This window comes from Camponotus vicinus, unplaced genomic scaffold, assembly GCF_025532165.1.
Source record: "Camponotus vicinus isolate PSW18456_S1 unplaced genomic scaffold, iyCamVici1.0 SCAF_2, whole genome shotgun sequence".
Classification (NCBI taxonomy): domain Eukaryota; kingdom Metazoa; phylum Arthropoda; class Insecta; order Hymenoptera; family Formicidae; genus Camponotus; species Camponotus vicinus.
In genome coordinates, this window is record NW_028141956.1 from 6,011,141 (window position 1) to 6,033,250 (window position 22,110).

The following is a 22,110-nucleotide window of genomic DNA, read 5'->3' on the forward strand; positions in this document are numbered from 1 at the left end:
GGAAAGTCGAACGGCGATCAAGAAGTCTGTACAGAATGTTTTAATTCAAGATAATCATTAACAGTCAATAATTATCATCTGTTGAAGAAACATTGAGATAACCGTCTTGTTTATTTGTAGCTTTAAAATTTTTGAGAAATTTCTGAAAAGAAGGGAAAAAATAAGGATATATCATAATTAAATGAAGATTATTTAAGAAATATGTTTGCGAAAATATATCCGTTTAATAAATATCAGAGCCTTGTTATAAGGAAATCTTTAACGTCACCTTATGCTACAATTATATAAATTCAGCGATGCGATCTGCGTTTTAGTTTTACGCGTTTTCGTTATCACGCGACCTCTGAGAGATAACATTTCCCACTCTGCGAAGTCTCGGGGATCGCAAAAAAAGACGTATCGAATCTCACGCCCCCGGCAACGTGGCGACGGCCCTGCTATGACCAGCTTTTAGATACGCTTTGACATCCAACATGGCCACCTGATATGTAGCAGACGATACGCGCACAGGTGGCATGAAGAGCTGTAAATAAAATCCACCCTCTAGATTTAATTATGAGTGGACGTGTGCAGAAAGAGTGTGCCGATGATCCCGATCGCATCGACGATGCAGTGGACCCGCGAGTGCAGGTGAGACTCGCTTCCCGACGCGCATCCCGACATCCTCGCGACGACTCCCGACGACGATATTGACATTTCGCCGTCGGGGGAAAAAAGACGGCCGCGATTAATTACACGTGAACGAGGAACGAGAGTCACGATCGTACGACGAATTTGACAAACGACGTGCAACGTGGATCCCACGTGCAATAGCAGTTCCGTTCTCTTCTCAGCGAGTCTCGTATTTCTTCCCTTTTCTCCACCCTATATATACATACATACATACACAGCCGAGTTATAAAACGTCCCCGATTCTTATTTCCCCCTCTACCGTTCGACCGGGACTATGTCTATTATATATCACGACAGCGCGTGCTAAATTACCCTCGTTGCCCGGTAACTTCGTTTCGACGCAAGAAATTGGAGCATAATGTACATAAATAGCTTCTCTAATTTACATGTCAATGTTGATAGTCGGAAGAGATGAATATATTAATTATTTGTTCGTTTAAAAAAATTTGAAAAATACTTTTATATTATATAAAAAAATTATAAAATTATTATAATATTGTTATATTACTTTATATTGTTATATTTTATACTTTATATTGTTATATTACTTTAAGAATGCAGCTTATGTATATGTGTGTTTCTATAAAATTCATGATATTGTTTCAGATTGAACTTGAAAGATTAAATACAGCTACAGATGATATTAATAAATTAGAAGTTGATTTAGATGTAAGTATTCCTTTTTTGAAAGCATGACCTTGCATTGGCAGAGATCTTTTGGCTGTCTAGATTTTATATTGCGATATCTGATGATGATTCTTAAAGAACAAAATTGCTGCAAAGTTTTAAGATTGGATATGATTAGATTTTATTGAGATGATTGCTGTGTAAGATATATACAAATGGATATTGAGAAGACAATCTTAACGACAATCAGTCATGGTAGCTTCAACTAAAGAAATAACTTATAACTTGATAGATTAAAATTTTTTATAAAAAATCATAGCACTTGTGTTTCACTTTTTACTTTAATAATTGATCTTTTCATATCATGTATTTTATAATCTTTTAGGAAGCAAGAGCAACTTTTAGGGAATTATTGTGCGAATCAACAATCAAAATCGACACTTTAGCTAAGAAACTTGGAACTTGCATTGAAAAATCCAGACCATATTATGATGCTAGATTTAAAGCAAAAGAGGTGAGGATCTTTTTTCATATAAGTAGATAACACTATTTCTAACTAAGATATAGAAATAACTTTGGAAACATCACATTTATATATATATACATACACACATACACAGGCATTACAAGAAACGCAGAAGGCTGCGATTAGATTTGAGAGAGCCAATAGTCAACATTCAGCAGCTAAAGAAATGGTTTACTTAGCAGAAGAAGGATTACGGACCGAAGGGAGATGCTTTGATCATGCTTGGCAGGTAAAATCATTAATTAAATTACATTAAAAAAATGTATAGTATATAATGTACATAATATAACAAAATATAAGAAATAAATATTTATAATATATAATAATAGGAAATGTTAAATCATGCTACGTCGCGAGTTAATGAATCGGAGCATGAAAGAGCTCTCTCTGAAGCAGAACACAGGCATACGACAGCACTGTATCACAAAGCGGAACACGAAGTTCAAAGATTGCAGCGCGATTTAAAACGTACTATTGCCAAATCTAGGTATGTAAGAAACTTGCAACCTTCTCATTGGACTTTGAGAATATCCCTATTCTCTCAATAATTTTGTTAATGCATGAAGTTATTTATTGTATTGTATATAATTATTATTTAATACAAGCTATTTTAAGAAAACCTTGTATACAACCAAGTTAATGTATCAAAAAATTATATACAAAACCTCTTATTATTTCTTCTCATACTAGCTATCGACATATTTTACTCCCATTCAAATAATCATCCAGTTATTTTTGAATGATTATTATGTTATATTATTTTCTATAGACCTCTTATGGTATTTATGTGTTTTGGTTGTATGTTCATGTTGGCAGTATGGGTGCACGTCGCAGCTTGCTTCTGATAAACAGTATCGCCTACAGGCACAACTTGCTCATGTTGTAAGTAGGATAGATATTCTTTTTATTTATTTATTTTTTTAATACACAATACACTTATTTTGTATGTGTGCTATGAAACGATTCAACTCTTTGTCTATTTGTTTTTCAAACCATTATTCTGATTGTGCATGAATTATATACTTATATATAAGAATATATAAGAATATATCTCAAATATCGACCTGCTACTTTTTTTATTGAGCTTTTCACAATGAATATACTGCACACAAGATTTGTCAAGTTGCTCTTGTCCCCTCCCGATCAGAATGTTATATGATAAATAAATTAAATTGTTATGCGTAAAATATTGCGATAAAAATATATATTTAAAATAATTATAATTATAAATACCATTTCTCTGCATAATCTAGTCCTATCTTAATAAAATAGTATATAATTATCATATAGGCCTTATTATGAAATGAAAGCGTACTTTAATCAAATGCTGGAGGAGCAAAAGATGAAAGTCAGTGTACTGGAGAGATCAGTTAGTGAAGCGAAAGCATCATACGCCGAAGCGTTACGAAATCTAGAAAAGATCAGTGACGAGATTCACAGGGTATAAATATATATGTATTAGTTACATTCGAGTAATAATAATTCAAACTATGTATAAAATTTTCATTATATTTTGTCAATATTTAGACAAGGAGATACGACGGTACAGATGACTACGATAAACATGCACGAGACGCGCCCGATCGCTCCAATGCACAAACCAATACGGCAACTCCGACGGATTCTAGTGTAACTGGATCTCCGGACAGTACGGATTATACTAGCGACGAATATTTACGCCTTCCCGATAAAATGAGTCCAAATGTGCAATGTCCTATGCCTACAAAAGTAAATATAGATACATCTCTTCGATAAATCATATACTTTTCAGTTTTATTAAATAATAATGCTATTTTTCTTTTCAGATCGAAAGAGATTTCTCATCCGAATACCTGGGCCTAAATAATCTGAATCTTTCGTCTACCGAACCTCGTAAATACATAAAACGAGATCGTCCACGAAGCATCGCAACCACCGATTCGAAACATATCGTACCGACTCTAAATCACATGAGTTCTTCTGCACCAGGCTTGGCTGATTTATCGGGTATTATATCTCCTATCGAGAAGAGAGTGAAAATTCAGACACCTGTAAATGATAATAAGAATAATGCCGCTACTCAAAATGGAGATGAATGGACGGAAATTAGTCTAAACAATTCACCGGATGAAATTTATTACAACAATGACATGTATTCCGATGAAGAAGATCAAATTCCCTACAAACCACTACCAATGGATCTAAGTCCAGAAACTACTCAGCAAATTAGTGCAACTGCCGAACCGCCGAAAGAGCAGACCAATCGAAAAAGATTAGTAACACAAAAGTCTTTACCTACAATATCAAAAGTAAACGAAGTTACTTTAAGTGAAGAGAAAAAAGCTGAAGTTACAAGAAGCCCTTCGGTAAAAAATAAAGGCAAACTCGATGGTAGTTTAGCCAATTGGATAACTAGGAGTTCAGCCGGTGGTGAGGCTAGCGCTGGTAGTTCCAGTAAGTGGATGTTTCTTTAAAAATTTTTATACTTTAAAATATATATAAACATTATCATTTAACATATATATAAACATTATCATTTCAGCAAATTCAAGCAGAAGACAATCTCTCGATATGTTGTGGAGTGGCGGTACTGGAGAACGTGTTAAGGAATTACTCAATCATGGTATGATGATGCTAAACATATCTAGTTTGACAGAACGACGTTCTAGTGAACCAAAGACAGTGGAGAGAGATAAGGACAAGTCTGAAAAGTCTGAAAAATCGGAAACTAGAGGAAAGAAAGTCCCTAGTCCATTAGAAAAAACAATGAGCTATCTCAATGCAGATGAAGAGACATCGGACAGTGAAAGTTTAGCTAGGTAAGTTCTCACTGATTTATTCTTTTCAATTAAACATAATTTTAGTTTGTTATTTTTCTTATTAATAAACTTTTCATTAGTGTGGAGATGTTAACGGAGGATCAAATTTCTTCACTCATGATGGAGCCAGACATGAACCAAGTATGTCAAGAAATTCTGGGAACTCCTTTGGTCGAGGTATGTCCACTATTGCAACAACTGCAGCAACAACAACAATAGCCTTATCATGGAAAAATTTATGCAATCGAATGGCAAAGATTCAACAATAGAAAGTGTTCAAGATCGTTATAAAATGGTAATACAATTAAGGCACATTCTTTCTTTCTATTAGATACTGAGCATATTACATTTCTTTCTCTATTATTAAAATTTTATAATTTTTTATTATCATGTGATATAGGCATAGCAAAAATTTTATTTAAAGATAATTTCTAGATTGGTTGTATAAATATATTTTTCATAGGTTTAGCTCAGCATCGACAAGTTATTTTACATTGATTTGTAAAAATAATATTAAATAGATATATAATATCAGTTGAGGCTTTTAGAGGCTTTTCAATTCAGAACTTGCATTAAAAGTGTCTTGTTAGCTCTCTGGACATTAAAAAGCCTAACAATGTCTTTTGTGGATACGCTTACACGATATTTTAGATTGTCACTTGATGACATTTTCAAACCTATTCTATAAAATCTTTCTAACATTTAGCATTTGGTAAATTCTATGAGACATTCGCTGAGAAAGCAATACGTAGTTAATTTTTTAGGAGATTACATAGTTTAATCTATAGATACTCGTACATAAATTTATTCCGAGTCGCATCGACTATTTTTTGCTTACATGCGACTGCTATCATGTTAAGGTCTCTCGGAGTATCTGATAGATGTATTAGAATATCGTGATATTCCACAGCGAGATATCAAACAATCTAGATAATTTAGGTGAATTATGACAAGATTGCGTTCACTATACACTATATTTAAAGACCGATTATGATAAACACTTCCTTGTCTTTCTCATCGTAATGCGATTATTCGGTCCATTAAGTCATCCGCGAGGCGTGAAGCGTACAGTAAAAAGAGAAAGAATCCTATAGAAAATTACAAGATGCCAATTATGACTTTGACAGTCAAATTCTCTTTAAAACGCGGAACGTGCGCGCGCGAATTATACATAAGCGTAGTATAACACAATTCTAAACATATATAAGTCAAAATGTACAAATTGTACTGTTAACATCAAAAGTATTCTCCAACTCCGAATCAGTTTTAGTTTAATTACTCGTTAATTCGTTATGTGAACGCGAACTGTTCATACGAACAATAACGTGTTTCGAGTACGAATCGAGAATCTCGCTTGTCTTTGACAAGCATGCTGTTTCATATACAAAGCTTTGAAACATAAGTAAGTAAAATAGACCAGACTGGTTCAGCAAGATATTTTTCAATATTTTTCGCTCAGACGCGATACAAGAATGATATATATTTATCAATTAAGTATCTCGCAGGGCTGTCGATTGTATGCGATAAAAGCGAGGAGTGTGATTCGCGAATATACAAATTATTGTAAGCAGAATAGTCTGGACAGTCTAATGATCGTGATAATAATAGATCAGAAGCGAACGGATTCAAACACTCGAACAAGCAAGAGTTAACTATTAGCTCCATCATTTTTATTGCCACATATTGTGATATAGCTCTTAGCAATTTTAGAAGTTTAGTTGGATTATCCAATCGTCAAACGAAAATATTAGTGCAAAAGATGTATGCAATACGTTATTTATAAAGAGTAATATATACGTAATATATATACATAATATATAAATTGTATAAGTTATATATAATAGTAGACAGATCTTATTTATTTTGAGCATAATTTTCCGTAATCGACAGTTAGTTGACATTTTTCATACAGTGTTTGTCAATTTTTATAAGGATGGTGGCAAATGTATCTTTTAACGAAAATTGCATTTTACGATTTTGCATCGTATGGAATAAATGTCGGACCTATCAAAATATCATGTACTTGTCCGAAAAATGCATATTAGACACGAATCCATTATTTGCCATCTTTTTGTATCTAATTCATTCTAAGATTGCAATATACTATGCATTTAACGTTAAATCCGAAATTTGTAGCAATTGTGAATCTAAATATTTACATGTACAAAACACGATAAAAATTCGCAATTCGCTGATTTGAATCATATATTGCTGCTCAAGAACGTTGTATAAAAAAAGGATCTGTCGGGATTAAATGCGACTTTTGTAATATCGTAATGTAATCGATGGACTTTATCGATTTTAACAAATTGTTTTCATGAGAAGAATTTCGTTGCCATCCTTATATATTGCAACATATTGCTCCATTTGAAAGTACGGGCCTTTTGTTGGTGCGATTCTTTCGCGATTATCAGAAGAGCCATGTGACTTTAGAGCTTGAAGATTGTTCGTCGAAATTCCACATAATCACTACTTTATCGCGACTCGCGCGATTGCATTCAAGAAATATATTTTCGAGGATGGATTTCGAAGGTGCGAGAGAACGTAACACATTTAAAGCGATAAGAAATTATATTGTACATACCTAATATTGTATATGTGAATGTAACTATGTATATACATATATATATATATATATATAATATATATCATTATCTTCATTAAAATCTCATTACAAAATACAAACCGCACGTGTATGCGATCTGTCATTTATATAAATTTAAATTTCCAATGATATTAAACTTACGAACAAAATTAGATAAATAGTAAATATTGTGCTTTTACGGCAAACTCGCAAATCAACATCACATCAAAAATATATATGTTTTTTCACTCACCTGTATTCAAGGTCAAATGGTCAACCGGACATTAGTCATGATAATTTAATGATATAATCGAAATACTTTAACTGATTAATATATAAAAAACAAGTAACTTTATATACGCATAATTTGACCTGCGAAATCATTAGACGCGCGCGTTTACAGAAGACAAAGTAAATCACTATTCAAATTTCTTTTAGCGGTAAACAGACTCGTGTTCGAAAAATCTACTCAAGAAGCGACGTTTCACTTCGACCAATCGGGACGAAGAAATCTGCGCTCCCCGATTGGTCAAGGAAATGTCATCATCCTACGTTCACTCGGACGAGTAGATTTTCGAACACACGCGAGGAGTAGTTGCCGCGGCGGCCGCGGCTGGCGCTGCGGTCGGCGGCGCGGCGCGACACGAACGGCGAGGTTGCTGGTTGTGAAACGAAAATGGCGTCGCATATACGGTGCCGATGATCTCGTTTAGCCGCGTCTCGCGATCCGGATAGCTACGGTTTACGGCGTGCGCGACGAAACGACGAGCGAACGTCCGCTGACGGCCGTGTGCAACGCGTACGACTCTAGTATCGCTCGCGTACCTGAAGTACGATTTTGTTTATAGCGGTCGCGCCGCACGTTACGGACGTTAAAACGAGCGGCGGCAGCGGCGAGGGTGACGGTGACGGTGACGGTAGCTGTAGTGGCTACGGTGACGGCGATTGTAAATCGGTGCCGGTGTATCGCATCGGCAGCCTGCTCGTGTGACAAAACCCTCGTGTGTATGTGTGTTTCTCTCTCTCTGTGGGTCTTTGCGCGAGGACGGTTCGTCTCGTTGGTACGATGAAGGACACGAGATATCGTTTCCGCGCGTAAGCTTCGTGAGCATCGTCGCGACGACGGGGTAATGTGCGTCGACGTGCGCGAGTGAGCCATTCTCCTTCATCGTCCTTGCTTCGACGGACTCGCGGAGGAGGCCAGTGAGCGACGACGACGACGGCGACGACGTGCACGGTGACGGGGACGCGCGACGTCTAGCATCTCGCTCACCATGGCGGTGAATCCGCGTGATATGGACGGCTTCATGCCGCTCCTGTCAACGACGGATATCAAGAAGAAGCTGAACGTCGGCAGCGCGTTGCTGAATTACCTCGGCGACTCGACCAATAGCATCGAGTGCCAGGACATTGGCATGTTCATCGACAACGTAATACCGTGGCTTGGCAACGGTAATTCCAAGGTAAGCGTTTCCCGACGATCGTCTCGGGATCGTATTGTCGTAAGCACTTAACCTTCACTCGGCTTTTCTCAACTATTTTCCGAAACCCTCGTATTGTTTACGAGCATTTTTTTCGCGTTCCCATGTTTCTTATTGAAAAACACCGGGATAAAAGAGAGAACGGAGGATATATCTTCATTGTAAAAATGCAAGGATTTTCTCCGACTTTGTTTTCTCGACCTATACACAATGACGTACGAAACAGTAGCGCCGCTTGGTGCCAATGTCAATAAGGGGCATTATGTGACATATATGAAAGATTGTTCTATTATTCTATTGTTATTAAACAATGTTGCTTTACTACTTTAAAAATCGCGTGCACTAAAAATTATACTGGCAAATGTAATGTTTGTTTTTTTTGTTATTTTTTTGTAACGAAGGAAAACTGTTATCGCAAGATTCTGTCTCTTATTAATATTGGCTTTCTTTCCCCGCGTCATTCTGTATTTACAAGATGGATTATGATTGAGGCAGGGATGTAGGGTTAATCGACTAGATTTAGTTCGCCCTTAACGTTTAACTAACGTCGAGCATATCGTCAATTTTGCGGCTGGATCTCCTCGTTAAACGCATACGTGACGCGCGCGGTCCATAAATGGAGAAAGGAGACGATTGACAGTCACCGCGCGCTCCGTAAAACGTCACTTTTCGCGCTCGCACGTGAGAATGTGACCGCCCTTATATTCACCTTTGTCCAGGAGCGGAAACGACCAACATAGTGACCGTAATACTGGATAGGAACGAAGGAGCAACTCGGTTTTTTAATACCATTAAGAGTTTTCTAGCGTGTGTCCAAGTGTCCAATTTACCTGGCAACCGTACATTGCCACTTACAGAGTTTAAAAATAGTTTTCATTTATTCTTGTTATGTGGGCGGAAATAATACTTCAAAGGCCAGAGTAGAATTACATTCATCTTCGCGATATTTATAAGTTAAATAATAAGGCTGATTGTATTAAAAAAATAAGTACCAATAATACATATACAATAGGCTTTTGCGAGCAATAACAGGTTGTTTTATTTTCAGAGAATCAAAACAATTTTTTTTAGATAATTATCTCAACAATATTTTTAACATAAGACTTTTATATTAAATGAGTGATAGATAATCAACATCAATATTTTATATTACATTAAAGATATTTTTAATTATAAAACTTTTATTTATTTCCTAAAATAAAATAATTTGTCTGCTCGCGTAAAACTATTATTATTCGTACTTATTTTTTTATGATATTTTTTTTTGTGATTTGGACAAAAATTATGTTCAGCTTTTTTAGTTTCTAGTCATGATATTGATTGTCTTCGTTGCTCGAGATTCAGCAAATTTAAATAATATATAGCATATGTGTTTATTCGAAACAAACGGCCATTAAGAGCGGCAGGGTGCTGTTTAAAGATTTAAAGACGCACCGCGATCTGATACGATCCGACACGATTCATTCAACGCTGGATGCGGCTCTGTTCCTTCGAGAGAATTATAATAGTTATCTGCTTATTCGATATGTATACAAGAGATCAATGTCGCTTCGTCACGTTTGGAATTAAGTGCACGTTGCGAATTAACAGACGCGCGTAACGTGTAAACAATCCGAGAGTCGCTGATTTGTAATTATGGGAGTTGACAGTTGAATTATGACGTGCAATATTGTACGGGGCATAATTAAAAGAACGATAAAATTTAACGCTTTACTGATGATAAATTAAAGTACTGCTCTGAAATTCTAATTCATGTTAATTAATGCCACCCTTTTTTAACATATTACTACGCAATAGCAGTGTGTAATTTCATAAAAATACTGATGCAAAACGGGATGTTTACACAATACATGGCGGATTTTTATTTAACTTTTATTCCTTTCATATAAATATACCGATTGCATTTATTTATAATACATTAATAAATATAAAAAAATCATGAAAAATAAATTTAAATAGTATTTACAAAAATAAAAAATAAAATAAATGGTTTTATATTTTTACATCATACAAGAGAGATATTTAATTAATTAAAGAAATAAATGAGGAGAATATTAATATCTTTTTAATGTACGGGTTTTATGTAAATATATATATTAGTGTTTCATAACTCTTTTATATTTATTTTCTTATATCTTTTTTGCATACATCTTTATATAATCTCTTCCTTTTTTATATCTTATATATAAGAAATTGTTACATTATATTTCGGTCTCTCTTGATCCTAATTTTGTACGATCACGAGGTGGAGTGTCGGATTGTCAATCTGTTATCTTGTGTGCGTTCGTAACCAGAGGTTCTCATTCTATTTATTTGAATGTTATTTATACGTCGTATCTAACTCTTAATACTCGAAGAATCGCGATAAGATATTTCCGATTGTTTCACATATCGCACTTTAAAACGATGATGTGCTTTACAGTGCTTTTAAATTTAATTTACTTCAGTCATAAAAATAGTCATCTCATTGTTATTGTTGGACTTTCTCTCGTCACTTGTCTATAGGCGTGTTGAATTTTTTATAATTCTGTCTCTTCTCTCCTTCTCTTTCACGAAAGAACGTTGTACTTTGCAGAATCGTGATATATCAAGAGAGATTATTTCAAGATTCGAAGGATACATAGTTGAGAGTTCACCGATGGGACCTTTAAATTGCTCAATCTGCATGAAGAGCAATCAAGTTTATGACGCGTTATTATTGTCGATTAAGATATACATCCTCGATATTTTTGTCGAATTAAATAAATGTCAAACGTTTATTCCTTTTCTTCGTTTTCTTGCCGGATTTTCAAGGACGATATTTGTGATTGTAAGATGTAATCGAATTAAGAACACGATATTTGTTTACATATTTGGTAAGCATAATTTTTGCATAATTTTCTCCATGTTTCTCTCGATTCTTAATTTTAAAAATTAAATGAATGGCAATATTGTGTATAATATTCCTGAGCAAAAATCGAAAGTCCAAGATTTGCTCTACATGTTTTGCGACGCATTTCGCTCGACGAAGAATCACGGAGTTCGGTTCAACTTGCGAATAAGGGAAAAAACTTTCACGCCATGTACGTAACGTGTCCTTTGCTAGCGTATTGCAAAGATCGACGCAGGGATGTCATTTTAGTCACAGCCATTAAGTCGCTAAATGTCCTCCGGTAATGGCCGAGCGAGTAAGATCGACGCGAGTTTTTGAGCCCTTCGAGAGAAATGCATAACAGCTCGAGTGACAGTTTAATGGAGTATCGAGAGCGATTCGAAACTTTGATGCGGGATTTAAATCATCAGGTAAAGTTAACAGATTTAAGTTTGAGATTTCATGAGCTTTACGTTCATGATCCTTCTTTCCGATCGCGTCAAAATTATCATGCATTTCTATTTGAAAAATACAATAAAATTGCGATTATATATAAAATAAAATTTTACGTTAAAATTACAATATAATTAGTAACAAAATATTCGAGATTATAAAAGAAATTAATTGTTGATTGCACAATGTTATAAAATCGCGATCAGTTCAACGAGATATAATGCTTTCGAATGAAGTAGCTGATCGTTCTGATAGCAATTAAACCTAATTACATAAACATATATTTGACTGAAAATAGGTATTGAATCTAATTAATATAAATGATAAATTATAGCGATATAAAGTACCCCATTTGACGCTATTTTGACTTTAAAATATAAGATTCTTTATCCTAATTAATCAACGCTTATTCCAAGTGTTTCATTGATTAATCTAATAATCCAAGTACCTCTAGTACCTCAAGACGGAGATTATGACGTCATTAATCACTCTCAGAGCCATCAAACTTGCTTTATTCGAAAATAGCTAATAGTTACAGACGCGATGATTTGTTTACGAGCTATTATTGGCTGAAATGTTGAAGGATACTATATCGTGTGGCAAAATCTGTTCAAAGAGGAGTAGCAGTAAGAAATTATTCTCGTCGTTTGGGCGGTAACGAGTGATTCATCGCGCAATATTACATTTGTAGATCTAACGAGTTGCCTCGATAAAGCGTTCTTCGTAAAGTAGATTAATGAACAAGTCGATATCTTATAAAATACTCGATAATATACTATTGTATCGTTCAATTATTACTGGAATTCTTCGTAATAATATATTTTCCTCTTTCTATTATACTTTCTGTGTCTCTGCTTCGAAATTGCATAATACTTATTCAGGAATTTTATTCGTGTTTCACGTCGTGATTATCAAATTACCGCGACTTGTGATCTCCATGTAATCGATATGCTCACGTTCGATTTTTCTTAAATAACTGTCACTAACCGAAGCACATCGGATAGATCGTCTTACGTCACTTTCTTTCCGATCATATTGATTGCAGGAATGTGTACGAAAGTATCCCCCCGCAACATAATAAATAATTAATCGAATCGAGAGACTCGGCCAAAATTTAGAGACCTTTGCATTATGTATAATTTTTTATGTTTGATATTTTGTGTACGTATAAACACGCGCGAAAAAATCACACATACAGATTTATACATATCGATACACTCGAACGTTCATTGCTATTTTTAGCGTGACTTTTTATTATCGTACGAGTCATCTCTCTGTTTCCTCTATATGTACGTACAATTCTTTTCTACTTTTTCAAAATAATCCCCGCAATTGCGTTTGGAGATCAATTTTTCGCATCATTAATTCTAATATATAAAGATTCGCAATTCTCAGAATTTTCCAATCTTTTCTTCGGGAATAGATTTTTTTTATTTTTATTAATTTGTGTTAATTCAAATTATATTTCGATAAATATTACAAATTTGACACACACTTTTTTTATATCTAAAAATATCGCGATCAAAATGAAACTTGTGTGTGTAGTTTCCACTTAATTCGCGAATGGCTTTCATTCTTCACAATGCGTCATTCAATTCGCACTCAACGCACTGGCGAATCGAATGTCAATAAAACGAGCGAACGAAATATGGGCAGCGGAAACGCGTGTCGCACTTAATTGCAGCGCTTGAAATTTTTTATGAAAATCATCCTGAATACGTGATTATCCGAAACCACTTGTTGATGCCAATATTAACTGCAAGTGTGCGTGTTTTCACTTGGGCAATACAGAAAAATGAGAACGAAGATTCGTGACGGTATATCCGAGAAAAATGCGTTGAAAGCGACCTTTCAGCTGTCCGCTACTTGCGACAATCCATTGTATCAGTTTGAAAGATAGGATTGTTTTGCTAAAAAGAGCTTTCTCGATTTTTCTCGGTCATTGATGAATATATACGCCATTTGCCAGGATACGGGCCGTCTTTTATCTTCGGCAAACGCTCTGATTCCTGATTTTGGCAAGCAACCAGAGAAATAAAACATACGTTTCCTTTACCAATTATTTTCGAATCGATTAACGCCGATTTCTTCCTACTCGATTTCTTAAAAAATGAAGGAAATAAAAGAACTGGCTACGCAATTTTATTATTAAACTTTCATTGTGTTCTTTTTGATTTTTTTGAGATCTGTAATATAATTCAGAATCAGAACATAATTCTTTACCTATTATTATATTATTTCATATTATTATAATTTATAAAATATAAAATATTTACATGAAATGTTTGACAAAATATTTTTCCTACTTTTAATAAAAATATTCTATAGTTTAAAAAATTATTCTTAAAAAATATTTGATCTTATTTTCGTTCATCTCGTTTGACAATGCGAATGAAACACGTTGCCTTTATGTCGCTATACTTTACGCAGAAGCGTAAAAATATGGATAAATACAGGTATGACATACGCGGAGTATTTTTTGTCGTAATTATGGTCGCCGAGCTGTGAATCGTCATGTGTAATTAGACTTAACAATATTTCTTCTTACGGCGCGATAGCTGTACCATTTTTGCAAGGCACGAATGCACCGTATCGATGTCAAGGACATGAGACAAAACGCGAATCGAAGCTGTCTTCGTCGTTGCGTTCCATTCGCTTTTTTCCACGCCACAGAGATGTTTCCTTTTCAGGATTTAAAGTATGACATCACCCTCACCTCGATGCTTTTTACATACGTATCATATGCGTTCGAGCACGTTTTATCTCTCTTACATAACGTTATTCTTACACTTCTTCGATGTTGCGATGATGACAATTAGGAAATAAAAAAAAACATACTTATAACGAGCATTTTTGTGCATGCGTAATCAAAAATGAGAAATTGCGATATTTTCACGAAGGTATATGTCATGGTCAATTGTGTCGTAAATCAATGTCTCTCAATCAATTCGCTATTTTTTCAAGAATCGAGATCCACATGATTATGAGATAACTTTTCGCATATCTCAATCATTTTTACACCACTTAATTCATCCGCCTCGTGAATTGAAAAATCGGTATACTAATATTTCTTGGAATTTCGTAAATTTTGTTTACGTTCAGGAATCAGGGACGTGCTTATCTCTCGGAATTATTTTTAGAATAACTTGGAATTACTAGTGCTTTGTCTCAAAATTGTTGCAACAAAATCAGAACGAATATACTCCGAGACTATCGAGTCACGTTTTATCTCGCGCATTAAGACTTGTTTGTCTCAAAAGGGGGAAGAGATAACCGAGGAATATGGAGGTTGCCAAATATAGTCCGTTACAAATCGACGACGACCGACTCTCGACGCGGTGAAATTGTGCATTTCTCCCTTTCTCGCCTTTCGCGTCGCGTTTGCAGCGTGTGCTAATAAGACTTTTAAAAAAAATAAGATGAAACAAGAGAGGCACGATTTTATAATGCAAGGGATAATTTTTTAATTGATAGACACGATCAATTGTATGATTCTTCTAATCGTAACGATTACGAAAGTAATTTAATTAATAGCTTTTCTTTGGAAATAGACTCTTATGTTTTTTCTCATATTTTAAAAAATATTATTATAATTTTAATAAATATTGATTCGATTTTACGAAATTTGTGTAACCCAAGTCGCTTTCATAATTGTTGGCAAATTTGTCGTCTCGCTTCCTGTCGCATCTCTGTTAAATTGCCAAGAAGTTCAGCGACATATTTGATACCCGATATATCTGATGTACCCGAAAATACCTGAATTTTCCAACGGCCCGTTTAATAACGTTTCCTAAATTCATTTTCGACGAGCATCCCGCGGATGTGAATCTGCACGCGATGCATTTCTGCGGTCGTATAAAGGAGACCTGCAACCTCCCACGTAGCTCTAACAACAGTTTTAACGGACTGTGCACCCAAGTTTGACAAGTAAAGCCGGAGCTCTCGCCCACGCGTGCGTGCGTGCGTGTCGTGTCATGTACGTTATGCTTGACCCTTTCTCGCGCGTTGTTTCTGTATAATCTTTTTACCACTATTGTGGCTTTCGCTGCACGTTTATTAAAGCAAGGCGCGTGATCAAAAATAAATTTCTAAAAATATTGATGTTATTAGGCAACACAAAATTGTTTTAATAAGAAAAATAGCTTTTCGAATATATATAACTTCTTTTCTATGTGAAATTGTCCAAAGAATTTTAAGGGCAATAAGTTCTTTAAATAGAACTGTGTGTTTGTACACATAATTGCAATTTATATTAATATCAATATAACGAGATTAAGACATTCAATGTTAAGCAAGGTCACAGATAGTGGAAAAGCGGTTGCATTATCAGTTTCTCTGTGAAAGAGAGAAAAAAGAGAGAGAGAGAATTGAGATAGAAAAAAGTAAATATATTTACTTGAAAAATTAACTCTAATTATAACCTCTAATTACAACTCAGTATTACAATTTTGCTTACATCTTTTCATCATTATCAATACCTTTCAAAAATATTCACTTGTCATTCTTTAATCATCTTGCATAAGAATCGTAAAAAGATTATAGTGATAAAAATATTTATATATATTTTGATAAAAATTTTATATATGTTATGCATTTTACGCTGCATATATTTAAAGACAATAAGACATAGAGAAAATTTGGGATTGACAAATATTTCCTTTCGAATTTATATTATCTAATTATTTATATAATTAATATTTTCATAACATTTTTATCACAATACAAATTTCTATAAGTCTTGTGCAATAATATTATTATTTCACTTAATAAATAATACAATTGTGATATCAATAGATACGCCCAAAGATAAACTTTATCGAGTTGTTACGTTTTGCGATGCAATTAATAGATGTACTTGTTTATATGATATCTTGATTGTAGATAGATCTTAGAAGCGCATATATTTCTTTCAAAGAAGAAAATGATGTAGAGGACAGCAAAGAGTCAAAGAGGAAGGCAAAAACTCTCGGTACTGAGCAATGATGTCACAACTAGACGATAGCCCTGAGAGAACGTTTACCCCGCGGCTCGAAAATAGGTTTTATACATCTATGTATAGCACTTCGTTAACTGTATTTAAACATCGCACTATATTGGGACGCTTTTGCAGCTTGCGACGATAAGATACAAATTATTTAATGGAAAATTAAAATTTTCAATATTCATATTTTTTTATCTAAATGCGAATTATAATTTAAATATTATATTATATTAATTGCGTTTATATATATATATACTATTAATCTTAACAGTTTGCCTTCCTTAATTATAACTTCCACCATAATTACCGCGATCCCATGCGCATTTAGCGTTCAGTCACTAAAACATGAATTTAAGCAAATGCAATTTAGAGATTCGCTGGTTAGTTAATTGCACATTTCCTTAATTAAAAAAAAAAACATTCTATTCGCGTGTCGTAATCACGAGTGGATTTTACATCTGACGCTTTGAAGGGTTCTCAGGTCAAGCGTAATAACGAATAAAAGGCAACGAAGCGTGTGAGGGTGCAATTTTCTGACTTCAAAAAAAGCTCCGATCGATATACATCATGCGAGTTGGAGATGTCAACATTGCGCACATTTTGAAATCTCTAGGCTCGCTCCTTCTCTTTATAGAGATATATAGAGAGATATAGAGAGAAAAAGACAGAGAGAGAAATCTATTAAATAAATAAGTTTTTTTGATTAAGTATAATAAAAAAACAGAGAACATTATTAAAATTCCTAATACCGCCTTCTTTTTTTGATTCAGTGCTTTTTTCGCTGCTTTTTTAATTATTTTAAAATAATATAAAATAATATTTAATACGTATAAAATAAAATGTATGTGTTTAAATAGAATATATATATATATATATATATATATATATATATATATAATATAAAATAAATAACAATATATTTTATAATAATGTGAACATGAAACTGTACTGAAAAAAAAATTTAATTATATTATATAACCAAAGAATGTATGCTATGAGATATCGGTAGTGAGAGTCAGTTGCATCAAGGCGCTTCTATTATTAGCCAACCTTTTTCGCCGTAGTTGGAAGTGTTAATTAATATAGCTCGTAATGGAGCCCCCCGTATGAACACCTTCTCTGTGTTCGCTAAATTATCCGGTAGACCTCGATCGCCTTGATGCACATCGGCGCGAAAGCGACGATGCGATTTTGCCGAAGGAGGACAATCATTGCCACCGCTATAATCGTCGCCGATATGCGCCATAAATTCAAACGATGCACATGTGTGTTTCTTTCTTTTTACAGGTTGTTCAAAACGGTTTAGAGATCCTGACTTATCTCGCGGATCGAATGGGTCACGATTTCAAGCCTTATATTTCCACCATCATTCAGCCAACGATAGATAGGCTAGGTGAGTGCTGAACGTATTTGTCCCATTAATTTGTCTGATAAATCATCGAGGAATCGACAATAAATGATATTAATACTGAGAAAATTTCTATTATTATTTATGATAATCAATAATTTCGTAGCTTATGTAATATTATATATTTTTGCTTATAAATATTCTTAAAGTACACGTGATACAAACATGGTAAAAGATGAGTTGACGTCAAGTTTTTAATTAGAAAACTATACTGCTTGTAGACTTTTATCTAGAAGCGAGTTTTGCTGTATTGAATGAATCATCAGTTAATCGCTAAATGAGTTTCAAATAGAACGGAGTGAAGTTTAAATGTCTTTAATGAGGTTGAAGTCTATGACAGATGTACACCATATTTGTCGAGAACCGGTCCGCCGATCGCTTTCAGCTCTCCCGCAAAGCTGATGTTGAGAATAAGTTGCACACATATGAGCAATTCGACAATATCTCCTGCTCTCCCCGCATTCATATATCATATCATGTACGAGAACCGATGATTAAATTTGCATTTATTTCAGGTGACAGTAAAGATGCTACTAGAGAAAAGGCGCAGTTGGTGCTTCTAAAAATCATGGAGAAAGGATGCATGTCGCCTCAGAATCTTCTTGATAGACTTCGTCCGGCTTTTAATCACAAGAATGCAAAATTACGAGAGGAAGCTCTGATTTTGTTGGCGACAACATTGAATGAGTAAGTTGCAAGTTTGCGTTTATTTAAAATGTGTAAAACATTGTGTATAGAACGATAGAAGGTCCCTAGAATGTATGGAACATTAAAATTTTTTTAGACATGGAGCAGACGAGATGGCTTTATCGGGCGTGATCCCGACCATTGTCAAGTTGCTGTCTGATCCTTCGGAAAAAGTTCGGGAGACCGCTTTGAACACGCTGGCGGACATCTATCGACATGTAGGCGAGAGATTACGCATTGATTTGCAACGAAAGCACAATGTGCCGCAAGCCAAGTAAGTGAAATGGCCAGTGAAAGCGGATTCTCTTTTCGGCTTTCAGTCTGCGAGAATTTCATGGCATATTTTCTAATCGCGATTCAATCGCGAAAGGCTTCTTCTCACTATACATTAACTGGTTAATGTAATGTATTATAATAGGTTTGGCTTACATGCTCACAGATCGGAGATCACTAGTGACGCAAAAGTATGTCTTGTGAACTCGCTTATCTTCCCGGATTTAAAAGTTATGGGTTCTTACCGAAACTGAGTAGAGAGCAAGCAAGATAAGATATCATTAAAGAATTCCGAAATTTCTTATTTCAAACTTTTAGTAATAGTAATTCACAAATATGAATTATAATAAAGAGTAAAATTAATATTTTTCTTTTGAAAATAACTTTTTTAATAGATTAATAAGATTTTTGCGGTTGAATTGACGATTGATTAAAAATGCAATATTATTCGAGTAATTTTTAGTTAAATATATAACAATATATTTTTTATTATGTATCGATAATGTCGAATATTTGATATTATTTTAATAGCAAAAATTTCATTAATTAATTTAAAAAAATTATTAAAAAAAAATAAAATATAAAAATTTTAGTTTGTTAATTTTTGACAGATAAATTGGTTGCCAAATAAGAATAAGAATAGCAATATCTCGAGAGTTACATGATCACTCAAGAGATATGATCATAGGGCGATATTTTTATCAGAAGAATTTATTGTAAGAAAATCTACAATCGTAACATTATGTAAACTGTTTCCTCTTTTGCTTACAGAATGCTCCTGTTAATAGAAAAGTTCGATCAACTGAAGGCTGCCGGCGATCTTCTACCCTTAGCAATGTCATCTGACGGTGAGTGAACTGATTAAATTTTCTCCGGCGCCGCGGGATATCGCTTAATTTAAAAGCTGGATGGTAATAAAAAACGACGCGCGTGGCACACTCGCGTGTCACTCCCGGGCCTATCGTTATTCAATGCACGCGAGAGCAGCTTGTATCGTGCTGCCATCGCACAGCCATGGAGTCTATCATGTAGCGCGATTTTTGCCTTCGCATGCCAGGAAGATTCCTCCTACCCCGCTCGCTCTACCTCGTCTCACCTCCCTCGCAACTTAAATGTTACACGCATACATCATGAATATTTACCAAGGACCGTATGTTCCACGATGTGACGAGAATACTCGTCGGTATTCCACATCCTGGTATACCGCGTGAAATCTCGCTGACTTGGATTTAATGACACGTTGATATCTCCGTTCGGATCGGAATTTTTACTTTCTCGTTTCCGGCGAAGAAAAGGAAAATTAGCGATAGTGCTAAAAGTAAGATTTGAAATTTACATCCGTATAAAGTTGGCTCTCCGACATTGACAAAAATTAAATTTCCATACGTCATTTAATTGCATATTGTCCGCACATGTTTGTCGTTTTCGAATTTTTGTTTGCACGTTTTAAAAAAATAGTTATCGAAAAAAAATTCCACACTAGCTCTGCAAAAATTCAAAAACGGCAACCTCATACAATGTGCGATAAACAATGACTGCACATGAAAATTTAATTTTTTCCAATGTTGGAGAACTTACTTAATACGGGTGAAATTTATGCGCGACAGCAAAACCGCACATTCCATTTTGCATAAAGCTTCGTTTCCTTGAACGATACAATGAGGTCGCTAATTCGCGTTATCTGCGTCGGGGACATTACATAATATTTTGCATACGAAGCGTGATAGAATCGCAACGCCGCGATAGACACTGCGTGCAATACATATCGGTGGTATATTGTTTCAAGCGCCGCGCCTGTAATTCATACCGAAGTTAAGACCGTCCCGCTTGAAAACGAACGGCCTTGTAACTGCTCAGTTCCCCGGGTGTGTGTGTGTTCAAATTTCGATCATAAATATTACAAGTCGCGTCGTATTTGGCTTCCTTCGCTTCTCGATTAATAGAAAAATCCGCACCGACCAAAAGTTCATCTACATCGTAGCACATTCCGTTTGCGTATCGACATGAAATGTTGAAATCGTAAAGAGAGATACTCTGCAATTCATCTTCTTGCCTGTATCTCTACCTTTACCGGAATTCTATCGGAGTTCCACGATTTATCCCAACTTCGAACGTGGCGTTGTGATTATTAGTTGTTGTCATTAATTACCATGTTATGCGCGAAAGTTTTGCCAGATAGTTTTCATCATTGGAAGGTTATCCTACTTATTATTTATAATTATTTTAATTAGTTTACTAATTATTCTTATAAGTCTAAGTAAATTAAAGACATAAATGTCACAAACGATGAAGAAACTCATTAAATATTTACTGTCAATTAACGAGACATCTCCATTATCTCTGACAAAAGTTAGAAATTAATAGAATTTTAAATAGATTTATAGTATGAAAGAGAGAGAGAGTGTGTGTGTGTGTGTGTGTGTTATTTCATCATCTATCTCTCTCTTTCTCTGTTAGTTGTCAGATCTAGGATTCGAAGATGCGCGTAGCTTTGAGTCCATTTCCTTTGCTACACCCTGTGAATACACATCGATCACGATTAGATCATACATGGGCTTGGCAGAAGAAGCCACGGCGCTTCGCTTGATTTCAGAGATATTAATAGAACTCAAAATAGCCGTGAAGCGCTAATAGCGATCTTCCGCGAAGCGCCGTGCATCCCCTTCATGGACATTCGAACTTCCGGTCATAGCAAAGTCCGGGGGATCAATCTCAGGCGTTATTAGAGCGGTTCCGTAGCATGTTTTGTACGCTGATTATGCACCCATG

The 22,110-nt window shown here is 34.9% G+C and overlaps 2 protein-coding genes across 8 annotated transcripts in view; both read left to right on the forward strand.

Annotated features, from left to right (window-relative positions):
* The first annotated feature begins 449 nt into the window (after window positions 1-449).
* Window positions 450-7,306, forward strand: LOC145967271 (uncharacterized). Of its 3 annotated transcripts, none has more exons than XM_083092003.1 (11): window positions 450-630; window positions 1,279-1,341; window positions 1,685-1,813; window positions 1,920-2,054; window positions 2,155-2,312; window positions 2,642-2,707; window positions 3,116-3,266; window positions 3,353-3,553; window positions 3,631-4,258; window positions 4,347-4,623; window positions 4,704-7,306. In XM_083092003.1, the coding sequence occupies exons 1-11, from the start codon at window positions 556-558 to the stop codon at window positions 4,840-4,842; spliced, it is 2,022 nt and encodes a 673-aa protein (XP_082948129.1). In that variant the 5' UTR covers window positions 450-555; the 3' UTR covers window positions 4,843-7,306. The 3 variants fall into 3 exon arrangements, with proteins under 3 accessions (XP_082948129.1, XP_082948130.1, XP_082948131.1); XM_083092005.1 differs by lacking the exon at window positions 450-630 and adding an exon at window positions 683-1,032; XM_083092004.1 differs by lacking the exon at window positions 2,642-2,707.
* Window positions 7,307-7,863: 557 nt separating this feature from the next.
* Chb (CLIP-associating protein) overlaps window positions 7,864-22,110 on the forward strand; it is a 36,151-nt gene continuing 21,904 nt past the window's right edge. For 3 of the 5 annotated variants that reach the window (XM_083091987.1, XM_083091989.1, XM_083091990.1), the window contains exons 1-5: window positions 7,864-8,670; window positions 18,261-18,366; window positions 18,897-19,068; window positions 19,166-19,342; window positions 20,113-20,189. In XM_083091987.1, coding sequence (XP_082948113.1) covers window positions 8,482-8,670; window positions 18,261-18,366; window positions 18,897-19,068; window positions 19,166-19,342; window positions 20,113-20,189 — 721 coding nt within the window. In that variant the 5' untranslated portion in view covers window positions 7,864-8,481. The remainder of the gene's footprint in view (window positions 8,671-18,260; window positions 18,367-18,896; window positions 19,069-19,165; window positions 19,343-20,112; window positions 20,190-22,110) is intronic. The other 2 variants (XM_083091991.1, XM_083091992.1) reach the window with 2 other exon arrangements.

Bases quoted from the DNA above. Each gene is read 5' to 3' on its own strand.
- LOC145967271 (XM_083092003.1), top strand. From the start codon at position 556: ATGAGTGGACGTGTGCAGAAAGAGTGTGCCGATGATCCCGATCGCATC. The intron at 3,267-3,352 runs GTATAAATATAT...GTCAATATTTAG, and splicing joins TCAGTGACGAGATTCACAGG to ACAAGGAGATACGACGGTAC. The intron at 4,259-4,346 runs GTAAGTGGATGT...TTATCATTTCAG, and splicing joins GGCTAGCGCTGGTAGTTCCA to CAAATTCAAGCAGAAGACAA.